The sequence below is a fragment of the Peromyscus maniculatus genome, chromosome 2 (assembly GCF_049852395.1).
Source record: "Peromyscus maniculatus bairdii isolate BWxNUB_F1_BW_parent chromosome 2, HU_Pman_BW_mat_3.1, whole genome shotgun sequence".
In the NCBI taxonomy this organism is placed as follows: domain Eukaryota; kingdom Metazoa; phylum Chordata; class Mammalia; order Rodentia; family Cricetidae; genus Peromyscus; species Peromyscus maniculatus.
In genome coordinates this window covers 141,196,468-141,209,978 of record NC_134853.1, presented here as the reverse complement: position 1 = coordinate 141,209,978, position 13,511 = coordinate 141,196,468, and the positions used below count along the sequence as shown (strand labels likewise).

The window sequence follows — 13,511 nt, the reverse complement described above, 5'->3', positions numbered from 1 at the left end:
GGGAGTCAGAGGTAGGCAGATCTCTGAGAATTCCAGGACAGCCTAGTCTATGTAGTAAGTTCCAGGATAGACAGGATTATGTAGAGAGGCAGACCCTGTCTCAAAATAAAATAATTAATATAAGCCGGGCGTTGGTGGCGCACGCCTTTAATCCCAGTACTCGGGAGGCAGAGCCAGGCAGATCTCTGTGAGTTCGAGGCCAGCCTGGGCTACCAAGTGAGCTCCAGGAAAGGCGCAAAGCTACACAGAGAAACCCTGTCTCGAAAAAACAAAACAAAACAAAACAAAAATTAATAATCTCCCACATAAAAAAGACAAAAATCAAATAAAACAAGAATTTCATAAGAACAGCCCCCATATTAAAGACTAGGGCTATATAACTTAGAAATTCAAAACCTACAACTTCACTTGAAACCTGAAAAAAAAAAACCCACTGAAATATTTCCACTCATCTCACAGATAAGGCATCGGGATTCAGAAAGGCAAAAATAAAAGGCCACAGAAGCGGGAGAGCTGGGGTTTCAGGTCTTGTAACGTACAATTCAGCACTCTGCAATTCACAGGAGAATTTTGTTTTCACTGAGCTCTGAGCAGACAGGACATTGTTTAGGCATGTCTGAAAGGGCATTCAGGGACCCAGAGTGGAATGACCAGGTTAGCAACAGGGTAGAAAAATGCAGCCACCCAGATTGCTTGTGGCTACTCTGAAATAGTTTTCTCTGCTTCAGGAGGGCTCAGATGGCATATGCTACCCCCACTCCGACAGTTTTGAGAAATCTTTTATTAGAAGATGTCCCAGAAGGCAACAGTTTAAAATCAAGCAATTAATGATTACAACTAAATACAAAATTTCAGGTAAACTTGCCTTTCAAAATAAACCAGACCCTTGCAACAGGAGGTTTTTTTGTGTTTTTTTTTTTTCTTGTACAAAACCAGTTAACACCACTTTGCAAAAAGCATACAAAAATACAGTATTAAAAAAAAAAAAAAGACTCCCCACAGCACATAACCCAGCAGCAGCTTATAAAACACAAGCCGTTCAGATGAGTCTTCAGTAGCCTGTTCCCCACTGTCCTCCCAACATAGTCCCAGCGGTCCCTTGGTGCCTGAAAGTCCTGTCCCATCAGGCAGAACAGTTGCTTCCAAAGCTACCTCTAAGACTCTCTGGGGCCATCATGGCCGGCCACTTTGGAAGTGTTAGCTGGTTTTGGAGAGCCACAGGTAGTATTTACTCTGTCCCCCTAACTGTTCCCCTACTTCCAAACCCAGGGCCAGCAGAAAGCAATCTGCCTTCCTGGGCAGAGTTCTGGAAAGGTTGACTCTTCTTTCAGGCAAAGCTTAGGATCTCCTGAGGATGCCCACATGGCCGATGCTAGCTTGGGTGACTGTCCCCATTGAGGACTGTACCTAGACCCCACCTGGTGCTGTAAAACACAGCTGGAGCAAAACCCTATCTACCCTAGTTAGCTGAGCAGCGCTTCTAGAGGGACCTGGCCAACCCACCAGGAAGTGAGTGTACCTCCCGGTGCACCTGATGAATCCAAGCGGCTCCCCTCAGGGTATCCGTAAGGCCCAGATTCTGGGGAAAGGAGGTGTGGGGCTCGGGGGACCCGGATGGTGGCTGCAGAGCCAGCAAACTCCTTGAAGTTGCTCAAGAAGGACAGGTTTACACTGTTCCAGCAGAATTTAGACAAAGTCAAGAATTGACTTGAGAGGCAGGTGGGAAAGAGGAAGTGGTCAGGCACTTCCTTCTGAAGCACCTTATATCTGCCTTGAGAGAAGGTTCCAAGCTGGGCTTCAAATGGCCCTGCAGAAAATACCTGGGCAAGGAACATGTTCGTAAGCCAGGATGCCAAGTCTTCCCCATGACCCATTTTCCTGCATCCTGGAGAAATATTTCTGATCTGTATGAAAGGGTGCTGTGGTGCCCATTGCATTAACAAAGGCAGAAAGAAACAAAAACAATCCCTTGTGAGGATAGACAAGTCTCTCTCTGAGATGGCCCAGAGAGCTCTGAGACAGACTCTGCAGGCCAAGCCCTTTAAATGTTTTCAAAGTCATAGCATTGAGAGTGGAGGGAAGGGTGTGGCCTAATATGCTAATTAAAGGTTTCCACCCCTCAGCTACTGTAAAGTGTCTGACAGTGAGGTAATGGTCCATGCTGATCAAGTCTGCAAGCTAGTCTTCACCCAGGACAGCTCACTTGTCTCCGGGAACACAGAGCCTCGGGGACAGTATCCAGGCCCAGCTGTCCTTGCATCATCCCCAGAGACACCAGTGGGGGCAGCATCCTTTCCTAGCCCAAAGCTCTAGCACAGTGTGAGGTTTCACGCAGGCTGCAGCCCCTGACATCGTCCACCACCTGTTGCATAGCATCTGTCAGCCTTTTCTCCAGAGCTAGTGAGCGAGGCAGACCCCAAGTCTCCTCAGTCAGCTGCCTGCTGAGAAGCCAGAGGCGCCAGAAAAGACAGCACTCCCATGAGTCAGGGAAGAAGGAGAGCTGGGTTTCGAGGTTTCCAAGAATGCAAGCCCTTATTGTGTGTGCACTGGCTGCAATGCATTCTGGGATCTACTGTCCAGACTGCCCCCGCTGTAACCAAAATGTGCAAATTACTAAAAGGGAAAGAGAGGTTAAAAAATAAACTTGTGTGTGTGTATGACAAAGAAAGAAGTCAGGCTTTTTGGTCGGTTAGTAGCCACTGAGGTACGCGATTCTTTTCTGCAGTTGCTGCTGCCGACACCGGAGCTGCCTTTTCTCCGTAGCCATCTTCTTTTCAGCCCCCACCAGAGCTTGCAAGTACTCTAAGGCTTTGCTTAGGATCACGACTTTGGGGGCCTTAGAGCAGCTGGCCAGGGTGGGCACCTGGTCCCGTAGGGCCAGGAACCGCGAACGGAGGTCATTCCTCCTTTTTCGTTCCAAGAAGTTATGGTTCTTCCTCTTGGTCACATCCTCGGTATCAGAACTGACAGGTTTGGGGTGGCAGGACTGGGGAGCCTCGCTTTCTGCAGGTGGGGGGCTCACAATCTCTTCCTCCTCCTCTTCTTCCTCTTCCTCCTCTTTCTCCTTGGGAGCTTCTATCTCTGGAGCCTCTTCCTGGGGACCCCTCTCAGGAGCCACCTCCTGAGAGCAGCTTTCTGGTGGAAAGCGGGCAGCATAGTTGTGCTGCTGTTGGTGGATGGAGATGTGGAAGTGTTTCATGCAGGGGTCCAGGGGGTCTGCTCGCACCGTGATGGTGACTGGCTTTCGGATGTCCAGAGAGCGTCTCTTCTCCACCGTCACAACGTCGATTTCTTCGCCTTCTGTGCAGGAAGAGACATGAAGAGAAGAAACATACCCCATGAGGAACACATATACACACGCCCTACAGCCTCAGTTTTCAAGGTCTGGACTTGTGAGCGTCGGTGGCATGTCCATAATTTAGACATATCACCAAACTGAAGTGAGGAAAGAGACCGCCGATTCATTTATACTAGGGAAGTGTCAGAGGAAAAGGGGAAATAAATAAGGAAAATATTCTCCACTTTCCTTCTGTACAACAAGGCTTGGATAAGAACAAAAGGCAGACCCAAGCCAACAGCCCCCAGTCTGCACAGGCTCCCTCCTCCCCCACTGAGGGGCTGGAAAGAGCTACTGGCCTGGGACAAAGTTTAGCTATAAAGATCTTCCCCATTCGGGCTCTTTCATGGCCCATCAGAATTGTAAATGAGGGGTCTGTGGGCAGAGTTGCCCTTTGTTCCTGCCCAGCACAGCCTGCGCTTGGGAATTGTTACTTTTCACAAGTTATAAATCCTATTATTCCCCCACCTCTCTATTCTGCCATCCTTTCAGCTGAAGATGCAGAGAAGAGAGGGCTACAACCGGGTCTCTTCAGCCACAGAGGGGAGGGGAAGGGTTTCCCTCAGGAGCATTTTGTTCCCGGGTTCAATGGGTTTCTAAAGCCATCCATCATTTATAGGTCATCTGCCCCACCCCCACCTCTGGACCAGAAGAGGGTTGGATTTATAATCACAGGTCGCAAGAGCCTCAGGAACTTCACAAAGGTACAAAAACCACCATTTCCCAAGGAGCTGCACCAGAGGCAGAGCAGGAACAGCAGAGGGACCCAGATAAAAGGGCCAACATGCCAGGGACTCAGAGACACCCAGAAGTAGCCGTACCATTCCCTAGCTGGAAGGTCTGTGAAATGAACCCAGCCTGGTCAGGCAATTAGGGAAAGACCGCCTGCTCCCCACATCTTGTAGTCCTCAGCACAGAAGGCCACCTTTAGAGCGTTCTGGCCGACAACAGAGGAGCTCGCTTCTCTGCTTCCTTTGCATATCAGGAGGCTTGAGCCCCTTTGTCAGGAAGGTTTCCATTGTGTGGACAATCGCATTATTTCTCCATTAATAAAACCTGACCATTCAGCCCCCTGGCCTCAAAGCCTGTGATTGGCTGGCTAAGCAGTGTTTGGAATGCTGTTTTCCCCGGCCCCTAATCCCTATTGGCTGATCTGTGCAGTCAGTCACACTCCCCACCCCACCCCCTCATTGTTTGCAATCTGTTGCATTTTGTTCTAGGCCATGTGGCCAGAGAGTGAACCAGGAGCCCACAAACAGGTTCCGGTTAAAGGGCAGATCATAAAATGATTCAAGTTTCTGTCCATCCCAAACCTTTCATTTTCACTGTTAAATCTCACAGCACAGAAAGGCTGTATCTAAGGAAGGTATCATTTAAGACACCATTCTCCTTGGCAGAAAACAGTATCAGATTCCACAAGATAAGGGATGTCCTCAGCTGGACAACCAAGTTCATCCCTCCTCATTTTCAGAAGAAACGGAGGCCTGGATCAGATCCACTCTCCGACACTCCTATAATGGTCTGGATCTCAAATAAATAACTCCAAACTTCCAAGATGATGATCTTTCTACGCTAACCCTCCTGGTAGAGCTGGATCTTCATTAGTTTCTTGATCTCAAGATTTCCATTTGAGCCGTTAGACAAACACAAGCTCTTGTTGCAGGTCAGAAATGACTTTAACACAACGGATCGAAGAAAAGATGACTTTTAATTTTGTTCTTCTCATTTCCCCCCATAAATGTACAACATCTTCCACAGCCAATTCCCCAGTTCCCTCTCAAATACCCATATGAGTTATTCGTTATCGCTGCAGTGAGTTTTCACTGTCTTAGTGAATGTGCCCAAAGCCTCCGTCTGCACCTGCAACAGCATCCTTTCCGGTATTCTCATGAGTAGGGGACTAAGAGGCTGGGTGGTCTGACCTCCCTTAAGTCTGCCCTTTATCAGGATGGAGGGAGGCCTGGAGCACCATGACCATTGCCTCAACACCCGTTCTTCTCCCAGAGATGGGACAAAGTGGGAAATCACTGAACATTTGTTGAGTGTAGACGAGCAGCTGAAGCCCACAGATGTATTGGGAGGGAGCGTGGTCACCAGCTAAATCCAAAGCAACAGGCATGGTTGAGCCTTTCTCAAATAAGCTGCGAGTTAGACCCTCTGACTATCAGGGAAGACTGGGGTAGAGGGTAGGAAAAAAAGCTGGCTAGGCACAGGAGGATGGGGCCCACTCTTCTGATTTCCTATCTCCAAGCCTCGGTTTCCCCATCTGTTAAGAGGAGCGTTTACTCTCCCCCACACCTGTCTCACAGGTCACACTGGTGATGAAGGTGCATGAGTGGTAAGCAGTGGAACTGGGCTAAGAGAAGGGAATTAGCAACTTGCAGTAAAGCAGGGAGGAGATCGCGGGTTTTGAGAGGATGAAGGCTTTGGTTCTGCACAAAAGGTTCCTTAGTCTTTCCTCCCTTAGGGAAGTGTGAGTTTCTCAGGGAAAGAGGCACAAAAAAGCTTCAAGCTTGGAGTGACTCTTAAGGGAACCCTTTCAGCCTCCCAAGGACAGAAATCCCCTACAGTCCAACCCTAGTATTGTCCTCTCTAAGCGCCAACTCTCACCAAGTCGCCCCTGTCCCCTGGGGCTCCAATCACCATCAGAGGTACGCTGGCTCCCTCCTCACTTCTCCAAACTGTTTACCAACACACCCACGTGCCAGACAGACACAGCTGGGGGCTACACCGACGGCTCCAGTCAGAAAATGGGGAGGTGATGGGAAGGTTTAAGACCCAATGCTTGACCTCAGACAGCTGTAGAGCTCTGGCCACCCATGGGATGCCTCCCTCTTAGCTAGCCCGGGGTGGTCCTTACCGGAGTCGCTGGGGCTCTCGGACCCGGAGCAGGCCTGAGTCTTGGGCTCGCCCACCTGACATGGGGTGGCGGGCGCCGGGTTACTGGCTTCCAGGCTGGGAGAGCAGTCCGGGGTGGCGGGCGCTTTGGGCAGGTTCCCCCGGGGCGCGCCTGGGGCGAGCCGGTCGCTCACTACTCTCTCCAGCCGTTCCCGGGCGGAGAAGCCGCTCCACATGCAGTCACGGCGGATGATGGAAGCATAATTCCTGCCCCAAGCTTTCGAATGGCCCCGAGATTCCACCTCGTCCCCGGCACCCCCTCCGGGCCACGGCTCCCCGGGACTAATCCCAGAGGCTGGGTCCCCGGCGCCGGGACCTGAGCCCCAGGGCGGCGACGTGGGGGGCGACGGCACCAGCTCGAATTTCTTCCAGATGTCCTCGCTGGGCGCCGTGGAGCGGTAGAAATCCTCTCCGCAGTCATAGTCGTAGAAATAGTGCTGGTACGAGTCGAAGTCCATGTCCGCTCCCTGCGGGAGGGAAGGGAAGACGTGCTGACTGCGGTGCCAGCCAAGGGAAGAGGCGGCTCCGAGTCCTTCGCCGCAGTCGGTTGCGGGGTTCTGATCCCTCCCCAGGCCCACCGGCCTGCAGCCCGTGCCCTGACCCCTTGTCCCGGGAAGCCTGGCCTGGGGTCAGCACGCTCAGGACAGCTCGCAGCAGGCGGACCAAGCTGCAGGGAGCGAGTTCAAAGCAAACTTTGCCAGCACCGCCTGGAGCGCAGCTCTCGGGGCACAGCAGGGCCGGGCGGGGGCGCGCTGTCTCGAAGGCAGCCTGCAGCCTTGCAGCCCGCCCGTCCCCCGGGGACCCGCTCCCGGGCCACCCGCAGCCTCACCTCGCTCCCGCCGCCCGCCACCTGGAGCGGAGCGGCTCCCCGCCGGCTCGGGGAAGCCCGGCAGCCCGCACACACACACATGCGCGCCACCGAGCGCGCGGCCCCGCACTCACGAGCGCGCCCCCCGCGCGCTCTCCCCCCGCCTCGCTCGCACACGGCAGCCAGGACGCTCCCGGGATCGACGCGGGAGCGCGATCTGCAGGCGCATTGTTTCCCCGACTGCTTTATATCTCGTCGCGTGCCCGGGGCTTGGGGACCAGGAGGGGGGGTGGTCCCTAGGAGACAAGCCCCACCCCCTCCCGCCCCTCTCTCCGCTGGCGACAGGTGGGGCCGGCCCCACCTCCTGGCTGCACTGGTCGTTTCTATTCTATCCCTTGAAGCCCCCCTAATAAATGGCACGCTGGGGAGCTCGGAGCAGAAGAGCTGATGTAGCCCCGCAGTCTCCTGGTGGAGGCGTGACTCTTCAGAGAGGCTCCTGCGGTCCCAGCGACCTAACTAAAGCCGCTCTCTCCGCCTACCCAGAACCAAGGACTAGAGCTGCTCCCCGCCCCACCCTGCTAGCCTACTTCCCAGGGCGCGCCCCAAAGGGTTCAGGTGCGTCCCACCCCTGACAGAGGTGGGGTAGGGCTGGGGGGAGGACACACTGCACCTCCACCGCGCCACCTGGCGGCCCTCTGCTCTGAACCCGGGCTTCTTCAACCCCTTGCTTCCCCAACCGTTAGCCCCTTTCTTAGCTCGGTGACTCAAACCTGAATAGCAAGTGCAGATTCTGGGTTAGGAAGGCTGCAGCACATAACCTCTCTGAGCCTCGGTTTCACGTGTGAGATGAAGGGGTGGTCATAACCTCATAGGGTCGCCGGGGAGAATTTGTTTACTAAAGAGCATGTTGGGAAGGGACATGGGAGAATGCGAACATACCCAGCACCGGCTTAGCCCCGGGGAGGGTAGTGAGATGCCCGCTCCAGGTCATAGCTGCAACTCGACCCCTCCTTCCCTGCCCTGACTCCCAATAGTCATCCTCTGCACAAAACTCTCCTAAGAGCCATTCCAGAGATTGGGCTCTAGGAGTGTGGTAACTTCATTCTGGCCCCTGTTTTGCACTTCCTTGATTCTGTGGAATCAAGGCATTTGAATCTTTGCCTGGAACCCCTGGCCAAGATGATGACTATACAATTCCTTTGTGTTATCATACCCAGGCTACCTTCGGAGAAAGGAAGAAACTAGCTATACAGCCTGAGATTTAGGTCCAAGGAACTTAGGGTAGCAGCCAATGCATCTAGAATCTTCCACCTGGCATCAAGGTCTGGTGTCTGGTTGTCTGCCATCTTTCTCTTCCTCCCACACTTTTTGTCTAACTACTCCAAACTCCACGCTGTTGCCATCCGCACAGACTGAAGCCAGAAGCACAAACACTTCCCTTTGTTTGGGGGCTGGGGACAGGAGGTGTGAGATGACCCATGAGTCGGGTGAGAAGGCAGGGGTGTGTGTGACTCTTTGCACTTGTTGTGTCTAAGGTGTATGGGGGACATCCTTGAAAGCAGGAGTCGGCTTTCAGTTGCCTTGTAACCCCTGCACCTAGAAGAACTCCTGGCAATATTTACGCACTGACTTCTGAGTGACCTAGCCAAGCAGATTTTATTGAGACAGCCTGTGTGCCCTGTTCTGTGCTGAACCAAGAGGCCCAGAAAAGGCTCCAAGTTTGATTGCAGCTCTGGTGCAGAGGGATTAGACTGCCTTTTGGTGTCTTGTTCTCAAGCTTCGTATTGTTGGGGTGGTTGCAGTATTGGCTAGGGGTTTTGGTTGCAATGGCAGAAACCAATATAAGCAGGAAAATATAGGGAGAATTTGTTGAATAGAATTCATAGGAGGCTGGGAATCTATGTTTGGAAAGTGGATCTACTTGGTTATTCATTTTGTTCATTTTTTTTTTCTTTATTTTGAGACAGAATGTCATTCTGTTGTCCAGGCTGGCCTAGAACTGACTGTATAGGGCCAGGTATGGTGGCTTATGCTGTAATCCCAACACAAACTTCTAATGCGATAACACAAGGACGTGCCAGTTCCCTTACTGGAGACAATCTAGACTGTCACCTGATTAAAGATTTTAATGTAATGAGGGCACAGTGGCACACACCTGTAATCCTAGCTACTTGGGATGCTGACCACCGGAGGATCATTTGAGCATTGGGCAACATATTGAAACCCTGTCTCAAAAAAAATTTTTTTTTTCTTCGGTGGTGAGAATTGAACCTAGGGCCTGGTATAGGCTGGACAAAGATTCTATGCCTGAGCCATCTCCCCGGATCAAAAGTATTAATATAGCTAAGAAAGTATTGGTGCTAGTCAATTGGTGCTGAGTCTGAGCGGCAGAGAAAGCCAGAGATCACAGAGAGTTGCCACAGTAATCACCAGCATTATCCATCAGATGTCTCTGGCTACAAAAATGCTGGTCCAGAGACCAGGGAGGTGGAGGCATCATACTCTGAAGCCACCCAGTTCATGCCTGACCTTACTTCCGCTCTGGATCACCCAGCAACCCTCTGAAAGCTGTTCTGCTCCCCATGTAAATCGGCCCACTGGGAGAGGATGCACTCAGCAGCAGAGAAATCCAGTCTGTTCCAAAGCCCCACTTCCCCTTATAAATTAATGAATTGGCATCTGATTTGAAATATCAGTCTCATGAGCCTGGTTAATGTGTGTCTGTTCCGAGGAGACGTTGCTGCTTTTAGGACTAACAACTGTGGTTTCTGAGTTAATGTCTGGACCCAGAACGGTGATACATTCACCAAGGTAACAAATGTTACCCTGGAGACATCCAAATTATCTGCAATTTTGTTGTTGTTGTTGTTGTTCTAACTCATTAAAAAATGTACATATACATGCACATACGAGCGCGGACGCGCGCGCGCAGATGCGCGCGCGCACACACACATGCGGGGGTGTATATGACAACTTGTGGGGGTCAGTTCGCTTCCACTGTGTGGGTTGGGGATTAAACCTCGAGTTTGGCAGTAGGTGCTTTTACCCATGGAGCCATCTCACCAGTCCTGATGTTTTGTTTCTATTTCTTTGAGACAGAGTCTCATCCAGCACAGCTCGTCCCTTTTGACCTTACTATGTACTCAAGACTGCCTTGAACTCTAGATCCTCTTCTCTCTGCCTCCCCTGTGCCGGCATTGCCTGCATTTTTTAAAGTGTTACTTATTTATCTAGGTGGGATTTTTTTTGTTTTATTTTGTTTTTGAAACAGAATCTTATTTAATCCAAGCTGGCCCGGGACTGGTGTCAATCCTTCTGTCTCAACTTTCCAAGTAGTGGAATGATCTATCATTCACTTATTTGTTTCTGTTTTGCTTTGAGACAGGGTCTCACTCTGTAGCCCAGGCTGACTTTGAACCAATGGCAATCCTGAGTAAAGGGTGTGTGTGTGGTGACTTATGCATTTAGTTGCAGATAACCATACAGTCAAAATACCATGGATATTAACTATTTGTTTACTTAAAAACTGAGGGCGGTTAGGCAACTCAGAGTGTGCATTTGGCCTTCAAGCCTGAGGACCTGAGGACTGCATTTAATTTAACTGTATCATTGCCTGTATAGTTAGGGGTATGTGTGTGAGGGCTGGCATGCTTGTCACTGCCTGTGAGTGTGTGGGTCCAAGGACAACTTTTGGGGGTCAGTTTACTTCTTCTACTGTGGGCTCCTCGGTATCAAATTCAGGTGGTCAGGTTTGAATGGCAAGTGTTGTTATCTGATGAACTATCTTGCCCACTTGGCTTAGCTCTCTCTCTCTCTCTCTCTCTCTCTCTCTCTCTCTCTCTCTCTCTCTCTCTCTCTCTCTGTATGTGTGTGTTACCAGCCCAAGTTTATCACTCCTTTTTAAACATTTCTTCAACATTGAATTGCTTCATTTTTCTTTTGTTTCCATGTGCCTATTAGGTATTGAAACACCCGCCTTCCATTCATACCAGCTACAAGAATTGTTTCATTCTGTCCAACATACCTGGTTATCAAAGTGTCAGTTACATTTCTCTTTTCTTGGAATTACTGTCTGGGAACCATTTGTCTTCCTATTGGAATCCGAACTTAGTGGTTTCCTGGCCAGCTTCACCACTCTCAGCCCAGAACTTCCCTTCTCTCTCATTCTGGAAATCCCCACTGCTTCTCTCCTGTGTTGATGGCCTGTCATCTAGAGCTCATTTCTTCCTCTTTCTTGATTTACTTCCTCACTCTAGTGAAGCACATCATCCAACATCTGCCTGAGAAAGTGTACTTGGAACGAAAAGATTCTGAGATGCCGCCTTTCTGAAGTGGTGTTTATTATACCCTCAATTTGGGTGGCTAGTTTGGCTTGGTATAAAATTTTAGATTTCCCCTGGGAATTGTAAAGGTGTTGCTTTCTTGTTTCCTAGCAACCAGTGCTGTACTGAGAACCAACACCATGTACCAACACCATGTGTTCTACAAGCCTGTGTATGTCACCTGTCTTTCTGAGATCTTTGAGCTTGCACTCTGTGTGGCATTCTGAAGTCAACAATGTGCTCTTGTGTGGGTCTATTGTCATAAAGAATTTGACTAGACTTTGTCCCAGGGAGGCAGGAAGTGAGTCTTGAAATTCCCCAAGTATCAGAATTGTCTTCGTTTTTCACAGTGGCCCTAATAGTTTGTACTAATAAGGTGATTCACTGTAGACTCTTATATAGTTTAAGATGACACCTGCCAGAGAACCCAACCATGTGATTAAAAATCGCTGCTTTGAGCCATCTGGTATCAATCTAATCTCTGGGGAAGGTGATATAGAGCTGGAGTTGAGTTCAGTCATTTGGATAATGATTAGCATGAACCCCCCATTCAAACTACGAACAATGAAGCTCACAATTTTTGTGGGCTTACTAATTTATTTTTTTTTTACCATTATAGTTTTTATTTCCTAATTTTTTTTTTAGTTTCCTAAATGTTCCCTCTCCTCCTCTTCTCTGCTTACTTGCTCTTTTCTGTTTTTGTTTTGTTTTGTTTCAGACAGAGTTTGGCTTTATTTTTTATTTTATTTTATTTTTTTAAAGATTTATTTATTTATTATGTATACAGCATGTATGACTGCAGGCCAGAAGAGGGCATCAGATCTTGTTACAGATGCTTGTGAGCCACCATGTGGTTGCTGGGAATTGAACTCAGGACCTCTGGAAGAGCAGTCAGTGCTCTTAACCTCTGAGCCATCTCTCCAGCCCAGAGTTTGGCTTTATAATCCTAGCTCACATCAAACTCTTGATGTAGCCCAGGTTGGTTTTGAACTTGTGACTCCCTGCATGCTGGGACTCCATGTGTGGAACATAATGCTACACTTCTCTAAACTTTTATTTTTTGTAGCTTCCTGTTCTTCCTCCCTCCCCTTGGAGGCTACTTATGGGTTTTATATTAATTTTAAAGCTTGAAAGTTTTATATTAATTTTAAAGCTTGAATTATATTAATTTTAAAGCTTTATATTAATTTTAAAGCTTGAAAATTTTCCTTTTCCCTCTATTTTTTCTATTGTCTTTGAATTCTTCATTGATTACAGTTCCCTGTGGGCTTTTTTTTTTTTGGTTGGAGGACTTCCTCAAATGCCTGCTGAACCTTGCTGCCTGATTTTTCAAAATTTATTTAAAAAATTAGGTTTGTTGATTGTATTTTATGCATTTGAATGTTTGCTTGTTTGTATGTGTATGCACCACATACATGCCTGGTGCCCAAAAGAGGTCAGAAGAGGGGGGGCTCCCACAGAACCGGAGTTATAGATGGTTGTAAGGTGCTGGGGATTGAACCTGGGTCCTCTGCAGGAACAGTAACTGCCCCTTACCCTGAGCCATCTGCCTTTTTTCTTGATAGTGACTTGGATTCATAAAAGTTTTACTAATTATGAAAAATTGGTTTCATGGTTTAATTTTTTAAAATTTATTTTTAAATTTTATTTTTTATTATTTTATTTTATATCTATGAGTGTTTTGCCTGCATGCCTCTCTGTGCACCATGTGTGTGCCTGGTGCCTTTAGAGGCCAAAAGAGGGCATCAGGTCCCCTGGAACTGGAGTGACAGATGGTTGTGAGCCACCATGTGAGCCTTGGGAATTGAACCCCGCTCCCTGGAAGAACAGCTAGTGCTCTTAATTGCTGAGCCATCTCTCCCTTTACTTGATGTAATAGTGAGGCGGTGATAGTGGGTGGACAGGTGTGTGCAGAGCACATGTGTGGAGGTCAGGGTTGGTTCTCTCCTTCCACCCTCGTGTGGGTTTAACGGATGAATTCAAGCTTTCAGGCTTGTGTGGCAAGGGATGACCGGCTGGCTTTTTTTTTTTTTTTTTTTTTCTTTTTCTTGTCTTCTTACTTTCTCTATTTTTCTTTCTTTTGAATTTATTTTCATTTTGAGACAGGGTCCTGACTGAGGCTGCCCTTGGGCTTCTTAATCTCCTG

At 49.1% G+C, this 13,511-nt stretch overlaps 1 protein-coding gene across 2 annotated transcripts; it reads right to left on the bottom strand.

The window, feature by feature from the left end:
• Positions 1–761: 761 nt before the first annotated feature.
• Mycl (MYCL proto-oncogene, bHLH transcription factor) lies at positions 762–7,633 on the bottom strand. 2 transcript variants are annotated; one of them, XM_015985874.3, is made up of 3 exons: positions 7,405–7,633; positions 6,198–6,702; positions 762–3,300 (listed from the first exon to the last, which is right to left on the bottom strand). In XM_015985874.3, exons 2-3 carry the CDS (start codon positions 6,691–6,693, stop codon positions 2,690–2,692), a joined length of 1,107 nt encoding a protein of 368 aa, XP_015841360.2. In that variant the 5' UTR covers positions 6,694–6,702; positions 7,405–7,633; the 3' UTR covers positions 762–2,689. The 2 variants fall into 2 exon arrangements, with proteins under 2 accessions (XP_015841360.2, XP_006992304.2); XM_006992242.4 differs by lacking the exon at positions 7,405–7,633 and adding an exon at positions 7,065–7,329.
• Positions 7,634–13,511: the final 5,878 nt, after the last annotated feature.